Source organism: Mustela lutreola, chromosome 1, assembly GCF_030435805.1.
Source record: "Mustela lutreola isolate mMusLut2 chromosome 1, mMusLut2.pri, whole genome shotgun sequence".
NCBI lineage: Eukaryota > Metazoa > Chordata > Mammalia > Carnivora > Mustelidae > Mustela > Mustela lutreola.
In genome coordinates, this window is record NC_081290.1 from 11,288,335 (window position 1) to 11,308,361 (window position 20,027).

The window sequence follows — 20,027 nt, forward strand, 5'->3', positions numbered from 1 at the left end:
TTTGACAAAAATAGGATCAATACAGTTTGTTGGACTTCAACTATAAACTCATTATAAGTTAGAAAATTTCTCGAGAGGGATAAAATTGAAAGTAGAAGGTTGAATAGATTTTCTGGAAAAAGTGAAGCTTAACTTGAGACTTGGCTTTGGTGAATCCACATGTGGTTTCTTTTGACCATAGATGGATGAGCAAAATAGGAATCTCCTTAAAATGCTTTTATTTTAAAATCTATTTTTATTATTAATTTCTCTAATCACAGGAATAGGGCATGCTCATAGCAACTATTTTTAAAATAATCTGGATATTAGAGAAGTATATAATGTAGAAAGCTGAAGTCTTCCATAAACACCTCTACTTCCCGGGAGAAATTTTTTTTTTTTTTTTTTTTTTTTTTTTAACATGGGGCATGAATTTACAACACTGAGATCAAGACCTGAGCTGAGATCGAGTCAGACACTTAACTGACTGAGCCACCCAAGCACCCCAGGATAATTTTAAAAAATCTGATACATATCCATACGTACTTTTAAATACTTTGACAACATTATTAACATTGATATTTTAACAAAATATAAGATCAGAGTACACATGTTATTTAAAAAAAATTTTTTTTTATTTCACAATTTTTTGGACAACTTATTTGAGTATGTAGCTAAAACCTGACTCTTCCTGAGTTATTTTCAGATTATTTTAGGTGTATGGCTTTGCCTCAATTTCATATTAAAGTCTGTTGATAGCAGCATTATTACTTCACTTTTACATAGCTGAAGGGAGCTAAGACTAAATGAACATCTACTCTGTGCCAGTATTGTTCTATTGTACTATTATTCTCTTTTCTGCTAGAAAATTTCTGATTCAGAGGAATCAAATAATTGTCCAAAGTAACTACATAGCTAGTGGGTAATTCCAACCTATACGACCAGAAAGACTAATTTTTCTGTTACATATTTCAAAAAGTGGGTTGAGTTCTGTTTTAAATACAATTTGTTGAAATAGGTAATTCAAATGGTAGGTTATGATCTACTCAAAGCTTTTAAAGTTTTATTTGCTAGAGAGTCTATCATTTTGTAAAACCCCATTACCTTTCTCCCCATGACTTGCCGGAACTTTCAGTGGGGACAACACAGTTGATAGGGTCCACTATATACATAGCTAATGGCTTTTATTACTAACACTACTTTCACCCAGTTAAAACTTAGGGGGTTGAAAGAAAATGTTCCTAGCTAAAAATAAGAAATCCTGGGCTTAATAACTCCTTTAAAAATTTTAGAACTTTCCTCTTTAAATACACACTATGAATAGCTTAATTAAGAGGTTCAAGATGATGTGTCAGTAATCCCTATGTAGGTAAAATTTGTGATTACTAATTAGATATGATAATACAATAATCTGATGTCTTCTTAGAGTATCTTAACTGTGGGGTAGAAAAGGTTTTTTTGAGTTATAGTGGAAATTGAAAATTTAGAAGATATATACAAATACTGGTTTTCCTTACTGTATAAAGGAAGATCAACCCTTATCTCCAATGAAGCAGGGCTAATGGACTGACAGTAACCAATGTTGGCATTTCAATCATCTTTGATGAGTACGTTAATAAGAAGGTTAGATAAACACCCATGCTTTATAGTAAATGGCTCACTCATGATTTTCAGTCTTTTTGGTCTATTAACCTTTCAACTGACACTAGTTTGCTTTTGTGTCAGGAAGGAGATCTGAGTTTTATTTGCCCATGTAGCTTCTTTGGGATAAGATAGTGAAGGTCAAAGACAAAGTGTTCTTGATTTAAACTTTTAGATGTGTCATTTCCTTCTTGCTTTTACAACAATGGCTTAATTTTAAAATGGACTCAAATATCACATGTGCTCTTGAACCAGTATTGGTTTTCACTCTGGAGAGCTTCCTGGAAGTCTGAAACGGGACTGACACATGGAGGGCATGGAGAGGCCAAAGTAAGAGGCAGGTCACTCCGGACTGGTAGTGGCAAGTTTAATAAGGGAACTTACATATGGGGCTGCTCTTGGGTGGCTGTAAGAAAAGGAGACCGCCATGCCAGCCTACCTGAATTTTAAAAACATCTATAGAGGTCTTAGCTGGGTTTAGTCATGTATACTGTCAAGGTCATCAGAAAAATATATTACTGTTTCAAGGCTGTGTCCTTCAGTCAGCTTCCAGTGTGGAAAAGGCAAGCAGAAAGCTCATTTCAAGGGCATGGGAGAGGTTGAGGAGTCTAACTGATCCAGGTCCATCTCATGGTTCAGCGAATTGTCACACCCCCTTGGTAACCTCTTCCAATGACTAAATTCAACAATAAATTTGAGTAATCCTAAATATATATTTTAATGTTCTTTCATCATGGAATTCTGTAGTTTTGTGAAGTATATGGATTACATAAGGGATCCAACATTAACATAACACTTTAAATTTTTTCCTTGCTTATTTGAGGTAGATCTGTTACTTTGGCCGCAGGGTCCAAACCACAGGTGGTACCAGGTATCTTGGTTGAGAACAGAGATGGAGACAGTGGAATAGCTGGAGAAGGAGACAGTCTTGGCTTCTGGCAAATAAAAATGTAATATTTGTGAGACTAACCAAAGAATATGTGATTCAAAGTGTAGGGGAATAGAAGGAGAAAGTATGCACATCCTCTTTTCCTAATTTCCTAATTTTCTAATTATTTTCATGTTTTCTCATGTGGTAAGTGCTAGTGAGAACATAACAGGTACTATGAGAGTAACAATCCCTGTTTTGTTCTGTAAATAATGCTCAAGTTGCTAATCTGTCCTCATGGTTTTATGTACTTTACACAGATCGAATATCCATTTCCTTTCTAAAAATCTTAAGTCTCTTTCCATCTTCAGCTCTTCAACTTCCTGTGAACATCTGCATTTGGATATACTATCAATACTAAACATAGTTTTGTAAAATCTCCCACAAGCAGGGCTTGTATCCAATAGGGAACTACCATGGATTTGTTGGGTTTACTGAAAGATGTTTTGTCCTTTCTCCATCTCCAGTCTTGCTAAATTTCCCCGATATTTTCTTGCTCTAGACCTTGTTTTGTGTTTTGGAACTCCTTTTCTTCTTCTAATCTTGCTTTACTTTCCATCTTGTTTGGTTAACACTTTTAATCTTTTCTCATACTATAGCTATAAAATACACTCAGGTGGTGGAATTATTGTCCCCAAGTTCTATTTTTTCCACATTATTTTCCTGTTAAAAAATATACTTGGTTTTTTGACTAATATCCATGGGTCAGCAACATTTATGGACATGCTGCCTTTAGTGAAATTAAGCAATAACCCTGGTATAACCACAAGGTGCAAGTTATAGACACAGGAGAATGTCTTGATAGATTTTATTTTTTAGATCCTTTATGCCTAATGGTTCATCACACTCTAGTTGTGATGTATATGTGCCTGGAATTTTATGAATTAGAAAAGAAGAGCATATGCAGTGATGTTGAAATTCATCTTATGTTTGTGCAAAGTGGGAGTTTTATGTAAAAATATGCACACATAAAATAAGGAGTTCAGTGTATGTAAATAAAAAAATATTACATTAATGGGCTATATATTGGATAAGAAGAGAAAGAAAAGAAAAAATGGACAAGAGGAAGGGGATGGACCTTGATCCAGCTGGGAGGTGAATTGATTAAAGGCCAGATATAAAAAGAATTATTGATATTGGTAGTCCTGGAGCTGGGAAGATAGAAGATGGTGATTACAGGATAGAAACCTAGAAATTGGGATTTTTGGCGGAGGTCCAGTATATGATTGCAAGGGTTTGACCATGCGAAAGAGTGGAAAAGTGGGGTAAAGGAAAGGATCATTGGACATGAGGTGGAAGAAGTGAGGCCAGGTTCAAAGCGAATTGCCTATGTGATTGTTAGAGTCACCAAGCATTATAAAGTAAGAAATGGTGGGGAGAAATCTGGTGAGCTGGGAAGTAAAATATTCAGTGACTGGAGAAGTGACCAGGAGAAGAGGTAATCGCAAAGCAAGAGAGCAGTGTTTGTAAACTCTGACAACAAACACTTTAAGAGAGTGACAGATTTTGAGGGAAAAGGAACAGAAATAATCTAGTTGAAGTTATGAGGTGTCCATGTATTCTATCTCCAGGTCCTGTGCTTCATGAGGGTGTGAGAAAAAAACATTCAATACTAGAAATTCTACTTTGAGGAGCCCAGTGCCAGCTAGGGGAATAGGATGACAGGAAACTTCTGCATAGAGGCTGGAGACCCATGGTATTGTGCTCACAACTTACTTGCCCTTGAGTCACAGTGGAAAGGCAGAGATTGAGAGGAGGGTAGGAGATTTGGTTATAATAGGGCATATATAGACCCATATGGGGATAAAAGTCCAGATGATGATCAATAATTTGGGAGTCCTAAACATCTTTCATTGATTGACATGAAAAAGAGAAATACTTTAATTTCTAGAGGGGAAGCAAAATCATTTGTCTCTTTAAATGACCACTATCCAAGTAGAGAACATTTTAAATACAGATAATCCTGAGGAGAAAGAAATGTCTTCAGAAATAAAAATAATTTTATGTCTTTCTAATTTAGGGGGAATTTACATGTATTTTTTCTAAGAAATTAGGTAAATATGTCAAAAATGAATTTTTCAGTGCCTGGTGGAGCTTTGGATGCATGTACTGACATTTTAGCCACCTATTTTCAGAAATTCTGAAAAATTTAGAAAATTTAGAAAAATTTGTTAGTACTGCATTTCATCCAGTTTTCATAACATGTGACATAACAATATGACAGAAATATTTTCCAAAATAGTTCATTTTGTTGTCCTTCCTCAAAAGCAGAGTCAACACCATAGAGGGCAAATTTGATATAGTATAGGTTTCAAGAGTGAAGCTTAAATTCATATGATCTGAATTCTCTAAGTGATATTTTTACCGTAATATTCAATTTTTCATTGAATCTCTGAAAGAAAATGATAAAATCAAGAGCTCATGAAGACTGAAGAGTCTATTTATCTAACTGCACAACTCCTTGACTTTTAATATGGAATAAGGCAGCGTGGTTTCCCAGATTTAATAGATGCAAATGAATGGGTTCTAGGGAAAGCAAGATCAGGAACAACCTGTCCCACTGCAGGGATAATAACAGCCAAGTGCTAAGCTAATGTGGAATGAGAAAAGGAGAGAGAGTTCTAATTCATGTGTTGGAGGGCAGTAAAGAAGATCTCCACAATTTTCTGACAACCACCACCGTTTAGTGGTTACTCTGTGTTAGCTATCTATGTCAGGTACATTATTCATTTTAAATTTCTCAACTATTTTATGGGGTGCCTAGGTGGCTCAATGGGTTAAAGCCTCTGTCTTTGGCTCGGGTCATGATCCCAGGGTCCTGGGATTGAGCCCTGCATCGGGCTCTCTGCTCAACAGGGAGCCTCCTTCCCTCTCTCTCTCTGCCTGCCTCTCTGCCTACTTGTGATTTCTCTTTCTCCGTCAAATAAATAAAATCTTAAAAAAATTTTTTTTTAAAATTCTCAACTATTTTATAAGATGAGGCATTATTATCGTTTTAATACATGAAGAATTTGAAGACTGGAAAGGTTGATCAAGGTTATTCCAGCAATAAATGGCAGGAATAAGACTTAACATGAATCTGACTCCCATACCTATACTTTTAAGCAGTTGACAATATTTCTGTTATCCTTTTCTACTAGAACAAATTAAATGACAATTTTCAATGAAATCCATGAAAGTCTATTAGTTTCTTCCCCCTCTCCAATCCCCCAATACTAAGCTTTGAGGCTTAAGGAAGACTCTAGAAGTGTTTGTATTTGTACTTAAATTATCTAATTCTCTCATTGAGGGCTTAGTAGAGTCATGCAGTGATGGAAAAGGAAGGTAGTGCTTTAAAATGACTAATTAAAGAGTTCCTTTTAAATGAAATCATAAAATACTCCATAATCTCACTTGTTTAATCTTTATTGTCTTTCTAAATACTCTGGAAATAGTTTAGAGAAAAAAAGGCACAATTATGGAGTTAAAGAGCAATACAGTTTAGAAAATTGTGGTATTCGGTTGATGGTAGAGGTAGGTTTTGGAGTGGTGTGGGTAGTTGGTGTAATTTCAGGATTAGAGACATCGAATTATTAATAATAGTAATCAGATTCTGTAGTTTCAAATATATCATCAGTATTGGGGCTACTATAGGGAAGTTCTGTTGTTTCATATCCTGACTCAGTGGTCATCCTGGTCCCTTCCGTATCAGCTGCAGATGAGGTGTTGGTGGAAGCAGTAGTATTTTGCACAGTAATGGCAGACGATGTGGTGGTAAAAAGTGCTGCAGCTGTGAATGTGATGGTTGTGTTGGAAAGTATAGTTGGATCTCCAGCAGTTGCATGTACAGTGGTAATCTCTTGTGTGGTAAAAGGAGTTGTTTGCGTGGTGGCTATGAGAGGAGTGGTAGTAACAAGGGGAGTTGAAATCTCAGTAGCTGGGGCATTAGACGTGGTTGCAGCTGTGGGTGGAATGGTGACTGGAACTTGGATTTCAGGACTGGAAACTGTGATATCAGAAGGACTTGTCCTTTCAGAGATGAGAGCAGATGAGATTTTGTTTGTGGTTGTAGCTGAGGTTGTGTGGGAGCTGATAGTCTGGGGAGTTGTGGAGGCAATGGCAGAAAACAGAGTTGTGTTTAAGACTTGAGTTCTAGTGCTTACCACCTTGCTAACTGGTTGCACCTGAGGTCGTGGGCTGGGAACTAAGGGAGGTGGATATAGCCTGCCTGGAGAAAGAGATATATGTGGATGATAGTGGTGTGATCCAGGTTTGTTTTGAATGTGTGGCCTAATACAAGGCTTAATTTGTCCAGGTATTTTAATTGGTGGATTTGATATTTTCTGACCAAGTGGATGTGGGTGTCGTCTTCGACTAGATGACTGTGGACGTCTTCTTTGACTCAACGGTTGTAGACATTTTCTTGGATCAAGTGGCTGTATATATTTTCTTCTACCAGGTGGCTGCAGATGAGTTTTGGAGTGGCATGCTGTATTTTGGACAAGTGCTTTTGGATTAGGCTTCCTTTGTCTAGCTCTTGTAGCAAGTTCATTTGCATGTGCCTTGTTTAGGCTAGCTTTTTGCAGCGTGGGTGGATTAGGATTACGTTTGGTTAGTTGAGGTTTTTGCTGAAAGATTGTATTTGAAGGAGATTTGAACGGCCTGATCACTCTTTTAACAGATGAATTTGGAAGAGATTGGGATTTTTGAGACTGTGTTTTAGAGTATGATAATGGACCAGGATGTAATGAATTGGATCTATTGTGAATAGGTGACTTGAAACAGGGACTTTTTTGAATAGGGTTATTTTGATAAACTTGTGGCAGCCTAGACCTACTTTGAGTTTTTGAACTGTACTCAGTTGGACCTAGTTTTGATTGGCTGGCTCTATTTGAATGAGTTTGTGGTTTTGCGAGGTTTTTTGGGATCGATGTCTTTAAAAGCAATTGCTTTGTAGGAGGAAGTAACTTTGAATTGGTTGATCTACTTAGTGACTGGCCAGCTAAGTTTTGGTGATATTGAGGTGAGATGGATCTTGGCGGATTTGGATTTGGAAAACGCTTGACTTGAGCAGATTGTGAACGAGCAAGCACTTGACCAGATGAACGCAACAGTCTTCTTTGATTGAACCCATTATTCCTTTCTTGACTCTGACTGCCCTGAAGATAGACATAGGCAAAATCAATCATACTAAATATCTCTATTTCAAAATGTTAAATTACAAAGAATTAAGAACATTTGTTCCTAAAAGTTACAGTTCTGGCTCATTAAAAAAAAAAAAAAAAAAAAAAAAAAGCCTGCATTTAAACAAGTGAACATTTTTCTTTCCATCTATCTATCTATCTTTCTTTCTATCTCTTTCTTTTCCTTCCTTCCTTCCTTCCATGTTCAATATCTATTAGTGAGATTTAGAAGATCTTATCACTGGTACATATGAAGATGAAGCCTTTGGCCATTCATGCATATTATGTGTATGCATGTACCCAATATTGTTTTTCCAGACAATCTTAAAAGAATCCTTCAATCTGAATTAATTTCCCCCTCTTCTGTAGAATTTTTGTTTTAATTTCTATAATAGTAATAAGGACTTCATGTCAAAAAATTAAGTATTTATCTAAATTATAAACTTCTAAAGATTCTACAATAAATTTAAACTCCCTGAAAGAAATAATTGTCTTTTTTGTATGTCCTCATGTCATTTTAAGACTCAGTATAATTTTGGGTGCTTATCAGACCCTGAATAACTTAGTCTTGAATAAGCTAATCTTTTTTTACTGAAAAGGAAATTTAATTTAGGATAAATAAATCACATTACTTAAAAACAGTACAATATACAAGAAACTCTTATTTATATTTCTCAAGAAAATTGCTGTTGATATACTTGGGCCTTCATAAAGGAACTCGTATATGTTACTACAGTCATCCACAGTTCTCCAGTCAAAGCTTTTTAAAATTTCATACAATCTCAATCCAACTCATTTGTTAAATAAAATTGAGGATGGACAATTTTTCTCAAGTAGAGCAGTATCTGAGAGAGATGTGAGGGGAGTTGATAGGAGTTTTTTTTATTAAAGTAGAAAAATAAATATTCATATTGTTGAGAAAAATCTAATTGAGAGTGAGAAAAGTGATGAGAGCAGAGAGAGGAGAGTTTTAGGGGTGATGTCCTTGAGTAAGCAAGATGGTGTGAGATCAAGTGCATGGGTGAAAAGATTGGTTTTAGCAAGGAATTTGGGCTGCTCAGAATATATAGGTGTGGCTGAGAGTAGATGAGTATAGATAATGGTGATAGGAACTTGTGAAGGTTCGTCTTTAGTTGTTTTTATTTTCTTGGTGAAATGGGAAGTAAGTCATCAGCGAGAAAGAGGATGGAGGAAGAGGTTTGGACGTGCAAGAGGAGAGGAATGGTGCTAGTTATCTAGAAGAGTGAAAAACTATATGGATGGGAGAAAAAGAAAGGAGGGGTTAATACTGGTAGACCATGAACTCTAATTCAGCTAAGGAGAAAAGTGAGAACACAAGGGAAGTTAAGACAATGAAATAGGCTTAGAACATTTAGAGCCCAAGAGGGACAGGCCTGGAAAGACAGAAGTGTTGGTTTGGTGAGTGATAAGCTCTCTTCAGATGGCAGTATCAGCAACTGAGAGGATAGCGTTTTGGAAAGATTGCCTATGAGGATATTGAAATTACCAAGAATTAAGACGGGAATAACATCAGAGAGTGATAATGAGCAGGTGCTAAAACCCTTGAGGAAAGAGAACCAGCAACATGGGTCAATTGATGACTGAAGCTGGACATGCTGGTGGGTCCTGTACTAGGTGATGGGAAATTCAAAGCTAGAGGTTTTCAAGAATGTGAGAGGGAAAAACAGGCTGGAAGCAGTGATCAAAAGTAAGGAGGTCAACCATGCAGGAAGAGGGAAGACACCAGCCCCAACTTGAGAGAGGTACAGGGGAAACCAGGGTCCAAGAGAAGAGCCTGATAGCAGTTAGCTTGAGAAAGGATTGGGAACACTTAGAGAAGATGTTTGGGATGTAGGGTTGATCAAATTCATAACTTCTACTACGATTTCTAGCCCATCTGCTACATACAATATTTTAAATCTGAACGCCCTCACCAGCTTTCTCCCTGAGGTCTGAACTATGGCCAATGTGATGAAATGAGGACAGGTGGGAAAAAAAAAAAAAAGAAAAGAAAAGCACTTAGAGGGATGGCTCAGTCAGTTAAGCTACTGCCTTAGGCTCAGGTCATAATCCCATTGTCCTGGGATGGAACCTAGCATTGGGCTCCCTGCTTAGTGAGAAGCCTGCTTCTCCCTCTCCCTCTGCTGCTCCCCCTGCTTGTGCTCTCTCTCTTTTTGTCAAACAAACAAACAAACAAATAAAATCTTAAAAAAAAAAAGAAAAGAAAACACTTGGATGTTTTTCCCTTAAATAATTATATTAGAGCATATATATCTAAATGAAATTCTGTTTTAACAGGAACATAAATTGTTCCAAAATAATTTTTGGAGTCTTTTTTTTTTTTTTTTTTTTTTTGGCTATTTGCCTTCATGGCTGATGTATTAAGCCCATGCAAAAATTTGTATCTTTTTAAAAACTCATCATATTGATTATGCATCCTTTTACTACAGTGTTTGGAGTCAAAGATCAACTAGAGTGAAAATTCTACAAAGATGATTGCAAGTCATTGTCCACTACTAGAGTCAGATAAGCATGAAGAATCTTTCTGATTAATGGAACTTACCAAGAAGCAGAGGCTTAGAACCCAAAGAATTTGGAATATGATTTTCATGTTTAATTGCTGCAAAAAGCCAAAATGATTATTCTTTTAGTCACACTGATGCAAGACTGGAGCAAAAATTTATTTACACAACAGGCATAGCTTAGAAAAGTTTTAATATTTATATTTATATATTTATTTATATTTATATTTATTTATTCATTTTTATATTTAATATAAATATAGTATATTTATATTATTATAATTACATATTATATAATTATATTATTAATTATTAACAAAATTATTAATATCATTATATTATATATAAATCTAAAAATTATATATTTTATATTTATAATTATTATTTATATTTATTTATATTATATTTATATATTTATAAATAAATGCATAAAGCAGCCCTTTATTTTCTTTTTTAAGGCTCATGAAATAAAGGCTCAAATAATTAAAATACTGATATTTTATAAAGAACATTTTTTTCCCGCAATTAAAGCCTGTCTGTAAACTAAACTCCTTTTATCTTCTGAGGATTCCTGTATATTTGCAAAGAAATATCTTCCAGACAAAGTTAGAGGATATTTGTGCAATATATCCTACCCATGTATAAACAACAACAACAACACAAAGTCTTTACAGGAAGTGTTTAAAATCCTGGAAGACTATGCACCAGATATTTCTAGGAAGATAAGGCTGCATATTACATAAAAAAGGAAATGCATCATTATTTTCTTACTTGGGTTGAAAATGAAAAATCATACTTAAAGACTGATACTGGAGTAAGAATTTTGGAAATAACTCATAAGCAAATTTACCTTCCTATGTTCTTCCAAATTAGTTTAGATTTTTACCCATGTAAAAGACAATTTAGCTAATTTTAGACAGAAAAAAGTAGAAACTGAAATGCTCACCTACTTTTTAAAAATTATTTATTTATTTATTTTAAATAATCTCTACAACCCAATGTGGGTCTTGAATTTACAACCCAGAGATCAAGAGTTACAGTCTCTAGTAACGGGTGAGCCTGTCAGGTGCCCCTGCTCACTCCTTTTTAAAAGTTATCTTAGGGGATGATGTGGAGAAAGGGGAGCCCTCTTCCACTGTTGGTGGGAATGCAAATTGGTGCAGCCTCTTTGGAGAACAGTGTGGAGATTCCTCAAGAAATTAAAAATAGAACTTCCTTATGAACCTTCCATTGCACTCCTGGGTATTTACCCCAAAGATACAGAAGTAGTGAAAAGAAAGGCCATCTGTACCCCAATGTTTATAGCAGCAATGGCCACGGACGCCAAACTGTGGAAAGAACCAAGATGTCCTTCAACGGACGAATGGATAAGGAAGATGTGGTCCATATACACTATGGAGTATGATGCCTCCATCAGAAAGGACGAATACCCAACTTTTGTAGCAACATGGACGGGACTGGAAGAGATTATGCTGAGTGAAATAAGTCAAGCAGAGAAAGTTAATTATCATATGGTTTCACTTATTTGTGGAGCATAACAAATAGCATGGAGGACATGGGGAGTTAGAGAGGAGAAGGGAGTTGAGAGACTATGGACTCTGGAAAACAATCTGAAGGGTTTGAAGGGGCCGGGGGTGGGAGGTCGGGGAACCAAGTGATGGGTATTAGAGAGGGCACAGATTGCATGGAGCACTGGGTGTGGTACAAAAACAATGAATACTGTTATGCTGAAAATAAATAAAAAATAAATTTAAAAAAGTTATCTTAGGGGGGTTGAGGGAGAGGGATGGGGGGCTGGGTTATGGACATTGGGGAGGGTATGTGCTATGGTGAATGCTATGAATTGTGTAAGACTGATGATTTGCAGATCTGTACCCTTGGGGAAAATAATACATTATATGTTAATAAAATTAAAAAAAAAAAAAAGTTAAACACAATGACAGCACCTGGGTGGCTCAGTTAAGTGTTTGACTCTTGATCTCAGCTCAGGTCTGGATCTGAAGGTCCTAAGTTCAAGCCACGCACAAGGTGGAGTTTACTTAAAAGTTAAACAAAATGTATATAACAATTCTTACATAGTTAAGGAATCATTAAAACAAAATTTAGTTCCTTATAATGGGATCTTATCTAAGAAGTACAGAGATACGGAAGTTGTGAGAAGGGGATAGAGGAAGTGCGGGGAAAGCAGAGCATGGAATAGAAAGAGAGAGCAGTGCCTTCAGGAGGGTCCTGTCTTCTGTTGCATGTGTCCCCCTGAGCAATCTCACCGCAGCGGGGACCTCAGCGGCCAGCTCCATGCTCTTGCCTCCCAAATCTCTATCTCTACAACAGAGCTCTCTCTGAGCTCCCAAACTGTGTATCCCACAACCACTGCACTTCCCCTTCACATTTCCAACAGGAACTCCAAACTGACACCTGCAAAACTAGAGTAGTAACACGCCTGTCTCACCTCACCTCTTGTCCTACTACAATCCCTTCTGAATGAGTGACGCTACCATTCACACACTTGTTTAAAGGAGAATATGAAAGTCATTTTTTTAAAAAGATTTTATTTATTTATTTGACAGACAGAAATCACAAGTAGGCAGAGAGGCAGGCAGAGAGAGAGAGAGAGGAGGAAGCAGGCTTCCTGCTGAGCAGGGAGCCAGATGCGGGACTCGATCCCAGGACCCTGGGACCATGACCTGAGCCGAAAGCAGAGGCTTAACCCACTGAGCCACCCAGGCGCCCCGTGAAAGTCATTTTTGACTTCGCTTGTCAAACTCCTCTTCACTCCACACTCCCACCTCACATTTCAACCTGTTGAATCAATCCCACCCGTGACCAAATCTTTATTCAGTTTATTAGATTTCCTCATCCTTTTTGCCTCATTCCATGTCCCCATCTGTAGTTCAGTTTTTTTCCCACAATTTCTTAAGGTACTATGTGAGAGCCTCCAAGCTTCCTGAAGCCCTACTACTCTACCTTCCACCCTTCCTGCAGTTCCTTTTCTTCTGTAACCGGAATGTCCTTCCAAAAAATCTGCTTAAACTCCTTTGTTTACTTTCCACAGCTGCACAATAAAATCCAAACTCTTTAGGTGTACAGGTCCTCTGCATTCTGTCTAATATTTTTTTAATGAGCTACGCCAGCGTAAAGAACCGGCAGTTTTCCAATTACTCTATGTTCTTTCTACCCTTGGTGCTCTTACCTGGAATCTGCACTGGCTTCTCTGTCTCCCATCGATCTCGTGGGCAGATGACTTCTATTCATCTTTTAAAACTTCGTATGGCTATGACCCCTAAGCCTTCCTGTGTCCTCACATTATGCCCAATACTATCCCGAGTTAAACTGTATTATCTACTCTTCCACCCAGACCACCCCCTACATATGTCCAGACTGAGGGTTTCCTCTTTTTTTTTTTTTTTAAGGTTTTATTTATTTATTTGACAGAGAGAGAGATCACAAGTAGGCAGAGAGGCAGGCAGAGAGAGAGGGGAAGCAGGCTCCCTGCTGAGCAGAGAGCCCGATGCGGGGCTCGATTCCAAGACCCTGGGACCAAGACCGGAGCCTAAGGCAGAGGCTTAGCCCACTGAGCCACCCAGGCACCCTTGAGGGTTTTTTCTTAAGACTGGAACTTAAAAAAACCCAAATCTCTGTATCCTTAGTGCCTGCCAAAGTGCCTGGCATAGCTAACACAAATAAATATTTCCTCACAGAGTGCAGGTTGAGAGCGAGAAGAAGGACTGATAGGTTAGGAAGCAAATATTTTATTTTATTTTTTAAAAGATTTTATTTATTTATTTGACAGAGATCACAAGTAGGGAGAGAGACAGGCAGAGAGAGAGAGGAAGGGCAGCAGGCTTCCTGCTGAGCAGAGAGCCTGATATGAGGCTCGATTCCAGGACCCTGGGATCATGACCTGAGCCGAAGGCAGAGGCTTTAACCCACTGAGCCACCCAGTGCCCCACAAAGCAAATACTTTAAATGCTCTTGTACTTTTTATTTGAATAATGTACACTGCTCTTTGAGATAAGTTTCAACTCTAGACTAAGCCTTAGTTTTTTGTTTTTATTTTTACATTGTAAGATGTTCATTATTTCATTTTAAAGCTGAGTTTTTAAAATGAAGTTTTTTTTCTTCTTAAAATTAAATCCTAAAAATTTTGCACACACAAATAAATGACTAGGCTCTTATATACGACTTTTTTTTTTTTTTTTAATTTTATTTATTTATCAGAGAGAGAGAGGGGGAGAGAGCGAGCACAGGCAGACAGAATGGCAGGCAGAGGCAGAGGGAGAAGCAGGCTCCCCGCTGAGCTAGGAGCCCGATGTGGGACTCGATCCCAGGACGCTGGGATCATGACCTGAGCCGAAGGCAGCTGCTTAACCAACTGAGCCACCCAGGCGTCCCTATATACGACTTTCTAACTCCAAATATTTCAGCTAGTTCTATTAGTTTGAAATCACATTTTTTTTTTTTAGAGATAGGCTTCCTGAAGATTATATTTACATAGGATTTAATTTTCCAAGTGTCTAGTTAACTAAATTCAATTTTGATCTTGTAGACATAATAAATGATGAGAGTAAAAAAAAAATCACAATTTTAAAAAAACACAGTAAAAATAGAAAATATTTTGTTCTTGTTAAATTCATGTTAGGCTCAGATAAAAGAAGCCATGGGACATATTGAGGGTTTTTCACTATGACATTTATTTTGACAAGTGCTAACTTAATTTGGTTTCTATTACCTCTTCTGGTGAACATTACAGAAAATTAAGCTATCCTGGGAGGAACATTTTATTTAAAGGAAAATTGGATGGAAGGTTACTGTAAGTCTGTCACATGGCAGGGGTATGTGGGGCACTAAGAATCCAATAGTGAGCAAAGCAGATTTCTTTCATCTCATAGAACAAGTTAGGGAGCCAAGCCATAATTAAATAAAGACACAAATACCCAATTAGAAATGGTGATAAGTGCAATGAAGAAGTACAGGTGCTATAAGAGGGTATAAAACAAGACAATTCTGATTGAGAGGGATAAGGAATGCAAAGGCACCACTTTGGTGAAGTGACATTTATGCTGACATCTGTAGAATGAATAACGTTAGCTAGATAATGAGTACGGAAAGAGGGTTTAAGGCAGACCCACAGCCAAATTTCAAGAAGTCCAGTGTGGTGGGAGGATAGTGGTCAATGGGATGAGTGGTTGAGATAAAGCTGGAGAAATTCCAACAGCAAGACTTATTACTTATTACACGGGTGTTATGAAACCATAGTGAGGTCTTGGATTTTGTATTTTATCTTAGTTTCAAGAGTTGTTCCAAAATAACTATTTCAAAATACAATAAAATCTCTTTTCTTAGCCACATTCAGTTGCTGAAAAATTTAAATCTTAAAAAAAAATCGTTTATTTAAGTAATCTCTACACCCAATGTGGGGCTTGAACTCAACCCGAAGATCAAGAGTCACATACTATTTTGACTGAGTCAACCAGATGCCCTGAAAACTTTCAATCTTAAAAATACTATGTCCCACCTTTTTATCTCAAGGCACATTTGAGTTTTTGGATCGGCTGCAATTAATATCTTCTGGAATTTCTTATATGTGCCCTTTATTAAGAACTCTATTGTAAACTGAGGAATTGTAGGTAAATTCCAGAATGGACTGGATATTTCCAAATATCCATATACTTACCCTGTTAGGAGTTCCTTCTCGTCAGGTAGATTCTTATCAGCTACTGTATGTGAATATCCTCTTGATGGTAACTAGAATTAAAAATGATACTAAGAAGGAGAATTCATAGGAAAATACTGGTGATTATATACAGCCTTTTTGCTGGATTTCTCCTAGTAACAAAAAAAGTGTGATGAACTTATTTCTAGTCTGATGATCTTTTCTTAAACAATGGGTAGCTGTGAGTAGAAATTGGCAGGCACCCTTTTGCATATATTCTTTTCTTAGGCAGATAGAGACTCGTTTTCTTCTGATGAACAGATTGAACATTTAAGTCCATTTTGAAAAGTTTCTCAACTCTTTGGGATTTCCGAGGGTGTGTCTATGGGAGGACTCCTAATTGATGGAAACTTATTGTCCTTGGTGTCTTTTAATATTATTTTATATAGTATCTAACATGTTTTCAGGAGGAACTAAACTACCAGGAGAATTTAAGATTGTCCATTCTCTGGAAATGATGTCAAGGGGTTAGGGTTCATTGATATTTAACATTAGTAAGGTAAGCGTACTTAAAAGGGATAGTAAATATAGGAAGGAGCTATTTACCTGTCTCAGATCTTCAGCCATTACTTCAGGCTAAATAAATTCCAGGAACAGTATAATGTCTCATGCAATGTGATGCAGGGTCTTGACTCTCTAGTCAAGTGTTTGAACATCCAGTACTGTGAAAAATTAAAGGAAAATGATCTGAGTGAAATAGGTGGATTGTTTATAATATTATGATTATATGTTTTTATTATGTTTATAGCATTAAATGTCTACATTTGTTGAGACAGTTGTTTGAGAGTGTTAAATTCAGATAGATTTTACATTAACACAAGTTATTTCTTCCAGCTTAAGAAAGTGTGATTCTTAAGTATAACTTTTAGAATATTTTTAAGCTATTTTTTTGTGTTTATATGCATACCTCTAGCACTATAATGAAACTTAAATGGAACAAATTCAACCAGTTATCCACGTTTTGATTTAGGATGGATTATTTTGAGAAAAGAGCCAAATCATTAAAATAAGCCATCCTGTGATCTTCGTTCACAGAGACATTGAGAACTGAGGATAAATTGTAGGGAACATCATGATAGTTTCTATTCCACTTCCCATGATAGAGTGGATTGTAGAAAGGTTAGAAAAACAATTTGCACTTTAGAGAAGGTTCATTTGGGACAAACATCTTAGTTATTGATGGATGCTAATATGTCTTTGTGTCAAATGACTGTTGAACTTGGAAAAGCTGTTAACAAAACTTTACAGCTTTACATAAATTTAACCTTCACATTGGTATTTCCTTTTTTTCTTTTCTGTGCAACTTCAAACCTAGGAATTCTAAAGTTTAGACTGGCCGTCCTTCATGTTATAAGTGGTTTTAACACTTAAGTGCCATATTTCAGTGTTTGTTCCATTCGTCTGTGTTCAGTTGAGAGAGAATTTTCTTAAACTAAACAGAGGGACCTTAGAGAAGTCGTGACACTAAGTGCACCTCCTTAAAATCTCCAGGGTGGAGCACACTCACCTGGGGATATGTATAAGATGATCGGTTAAATGTGGAAAGAACATTCTAGAACTTAGTCTTTAATTAAAAATAAAAAATAAAATAAGCATTACTGGTATCTAATGTAAGTACTGATGGATCCAAATGTCAAACATTCATATGTCATGTTTCTACTTAGGAGCGTTATTTTTTGCTGGTAGACTATTAAGTTAGTATAATGGGGGCATGTCAAAATGTTTTGTTTTATTTGACAGTCTGCATGGTGAAGATATCTGTAGAGAAAAGAAAGGGAGTTTCAGAGCATGGAGTGACAAATTCATTTTCAGTATGTTTAGTTGTTTAGGTATGTTAGTTGAAGAAATTTATCAATTATATTGTTTTAAATAATAAAATTTTTTTAGTTTGGTTTAGTTTAGTTTAGGTATGTTAGTTGAAGAAATTTATCAATTATATTGTTTTAAATAATACAATTTTAAAAATGTTTTTTAAAAAAATGAAATAGAGTGACAATGAAAGTATTTTTTATGGGGCATCTTGTTGGCTCAGTTGCTTAAGTGTCTGCCTTTGGCTCAGGTCATGATCTCTGGGTCCTGGGATCAAGTCCAGCCTTGAGTTCCCTGGTCAGCGGGAAGTCTGCTTCTCCCTCTCCCTCCACCTCTCTAACCCACTTATGGTTGCTGTCTCTTTCTCTCTCAAACAAATAAATACAATCTTAAAAAAAAAAAAAAAGAATATTTCTTATGGCACTGAGGTTCGATAATAAGGTTTTAGTTACGTATTTTAAAAGGCTATTTGTTTTACAAAAGTCTTTAGATTTTCTAAACTTTTTCTAGGTTGCTGTTGGCAGTAAACAACATTTTGATTCTTTGAAAAATCAGAAACATTAACATGTCTCTATAAAGTAATTCCTAAAATAAACATACAATGATAGATGAAAAAGTAGCTGTTTCTTGAGTACAACTTCTTTTATGAAAAACACAGTTTGTTAAATATGTTTTAGAAATATTTCTATAAGTTTTGTTGTCAAAAACTATTTGTATCTCCTACATAAACTCATATATATATATATATATATATATATATATATATATACTTAAAAAACTTGGAACCTAAACTATTTGAAAACCGTCCAAGGAAGAATTTCAGTGGGTTTTGAAACAGTTTGTTAAAAAATACAAGACCATCTGACTGGTTTATGAGAAGAACTGATTGATATTAGGAAAAGGGATATAATTACACACTTAAAGACCTGGTGATTAGATTGTGGAAAATAGGTGTTATGATTTAGCAATCATAGCCAATCCAAGGTGGGTATGATAATTTGGTAAGTACAGCCCAATTGTTCTGTTTGGAGATACACTTACTTGTGAGGTCATATGTGCAGCTGTGATTTCCTATGAAGTTGATTATTAAAATAAACTGAACACAAAAGCACACTTTTGAATTTCTGTATTGTATAGTATTAAATAAGTATTTTATAAAAGTAATGAGTTAATTTCATTGCTCCCAGCCAGTAAGATAGACTTCTTAAAATTATTAAGGTATTTATGAAAAGTATTTGTTATAACTAACAAAATAAAAATGTAAAGCTTTGGGCTTTCTTCCTCAACTTTATCTCCTTTGTCTTGAATTTCTTCTACCTTTATTCTCAAAGGAGACTATTACCATTATCTGCCAAGTTCCTCAACTTTTATAGTTCAGAATCAGGAAGCCTCTTAGAGAGAAAAAGATCAGAAAAAGGAGTAATGGGAGCTCAAAATGAAAGGTTACCTGAGATAATATATTGGGAAAAGGTTTCTGGGGCTGGTAGAGAGTACAAGAGAAGCCTGGGCTAAAGATGGTATCTTCCTCAGGTAATTGAGGAAGCTCCGTGCCTGGCACATAGTGAGTACTCAGTATATATTTGGATAAATGAGCCACAATTAACTTGTAGATCAAAAACAAAACAAAATGAACACTTTAACATCCTCTTTAGTCTAACTGAATTCTAAGAAATTTTATAACAGGAAAGTCTAGAATTCAATGTTTTGAAAAATCTGGTGCAAAGAACCTAAATAAAAATCTGCCTCTGAGTAGATGTGTGTCAGAATTACCTTGAAAGCATTTAAAAATGCATGACAGCACTCTCTTCTGTTCAATAGAAATTCTGCTATGCAGGGGTGCCTGGCTGGCTCAGTGGGTTAGGTCTCTGCCATCAGCTCGGGTCATGGTCTCAGGGTCCTGGGATCGAGCCCCGCGTTGGGCTCTCTGCTCAGCAGGGAGCCTGCTTCCATCTCTTTCTCTGCCTGTCTTTCTGCCTACTTGTGATCTCTGTCAAATAAATAAATAAATAATCTTAAAAAAAAAGAAATTCTACTATGCATTATTTTTGATGCTCTTTCTAAATAATATTTGACTTTGATGAGAAAAATCAGAAAGATACAATAAAGGAAGCATTTTCCCTTGCATAACCTAATTATCTCTACAATGCATTACTTTGACGTAGTGGTGCCTTCTTAGCACAAACCAGAAGTCTCAGAATCAAAAAACTCGCAGACCAAATTGGAACATTTGAATCCCGTGGTTTAGTAAATCAGTTAAAAAACACTTGTCAAGG

The 20,027-nt window shown here is 36.2% G+C and overlaps 1 protein-coding gene across 1 annotated transcript; it reads right to left on the reverse strand.

Annotated features, from left to right (window-relative positions):
- Positions 1 to 5,949: 5,949 nt before the first annotated feature.
- LOC131819039 (mucin-5AC-like) lies at positions 5,950 to 19,735 on the reverse strand. The gene is made up of 5 exons (XM_059153812.1): positions 19,525 to 19,735; positions 16,492 to 16,607; positions 15,907 to 15,977; positions 10,274 to 10,330; positions 5,950 to 7,686 (listed from the first exon to the last, which is right to left on the reverse strand). Exons 4-5 carry the CDS (start codon positions 10,319 to 10,321, stop codon positions 6,121 to 6,123), a joined length of 1,614 nt encoding a protein of 537 aa, XP_059009795.1. The 5' UTR covers positions 10,322 to 10,330; positions 15,907 to 15,977; positions 16,492 to 16,607; positions 19,525 to 19,735; the 3' UTR covers positions 5,950 to 6,120.
- Positions 19,736 to 20,027: the final 292 nt, after the last annotated feature.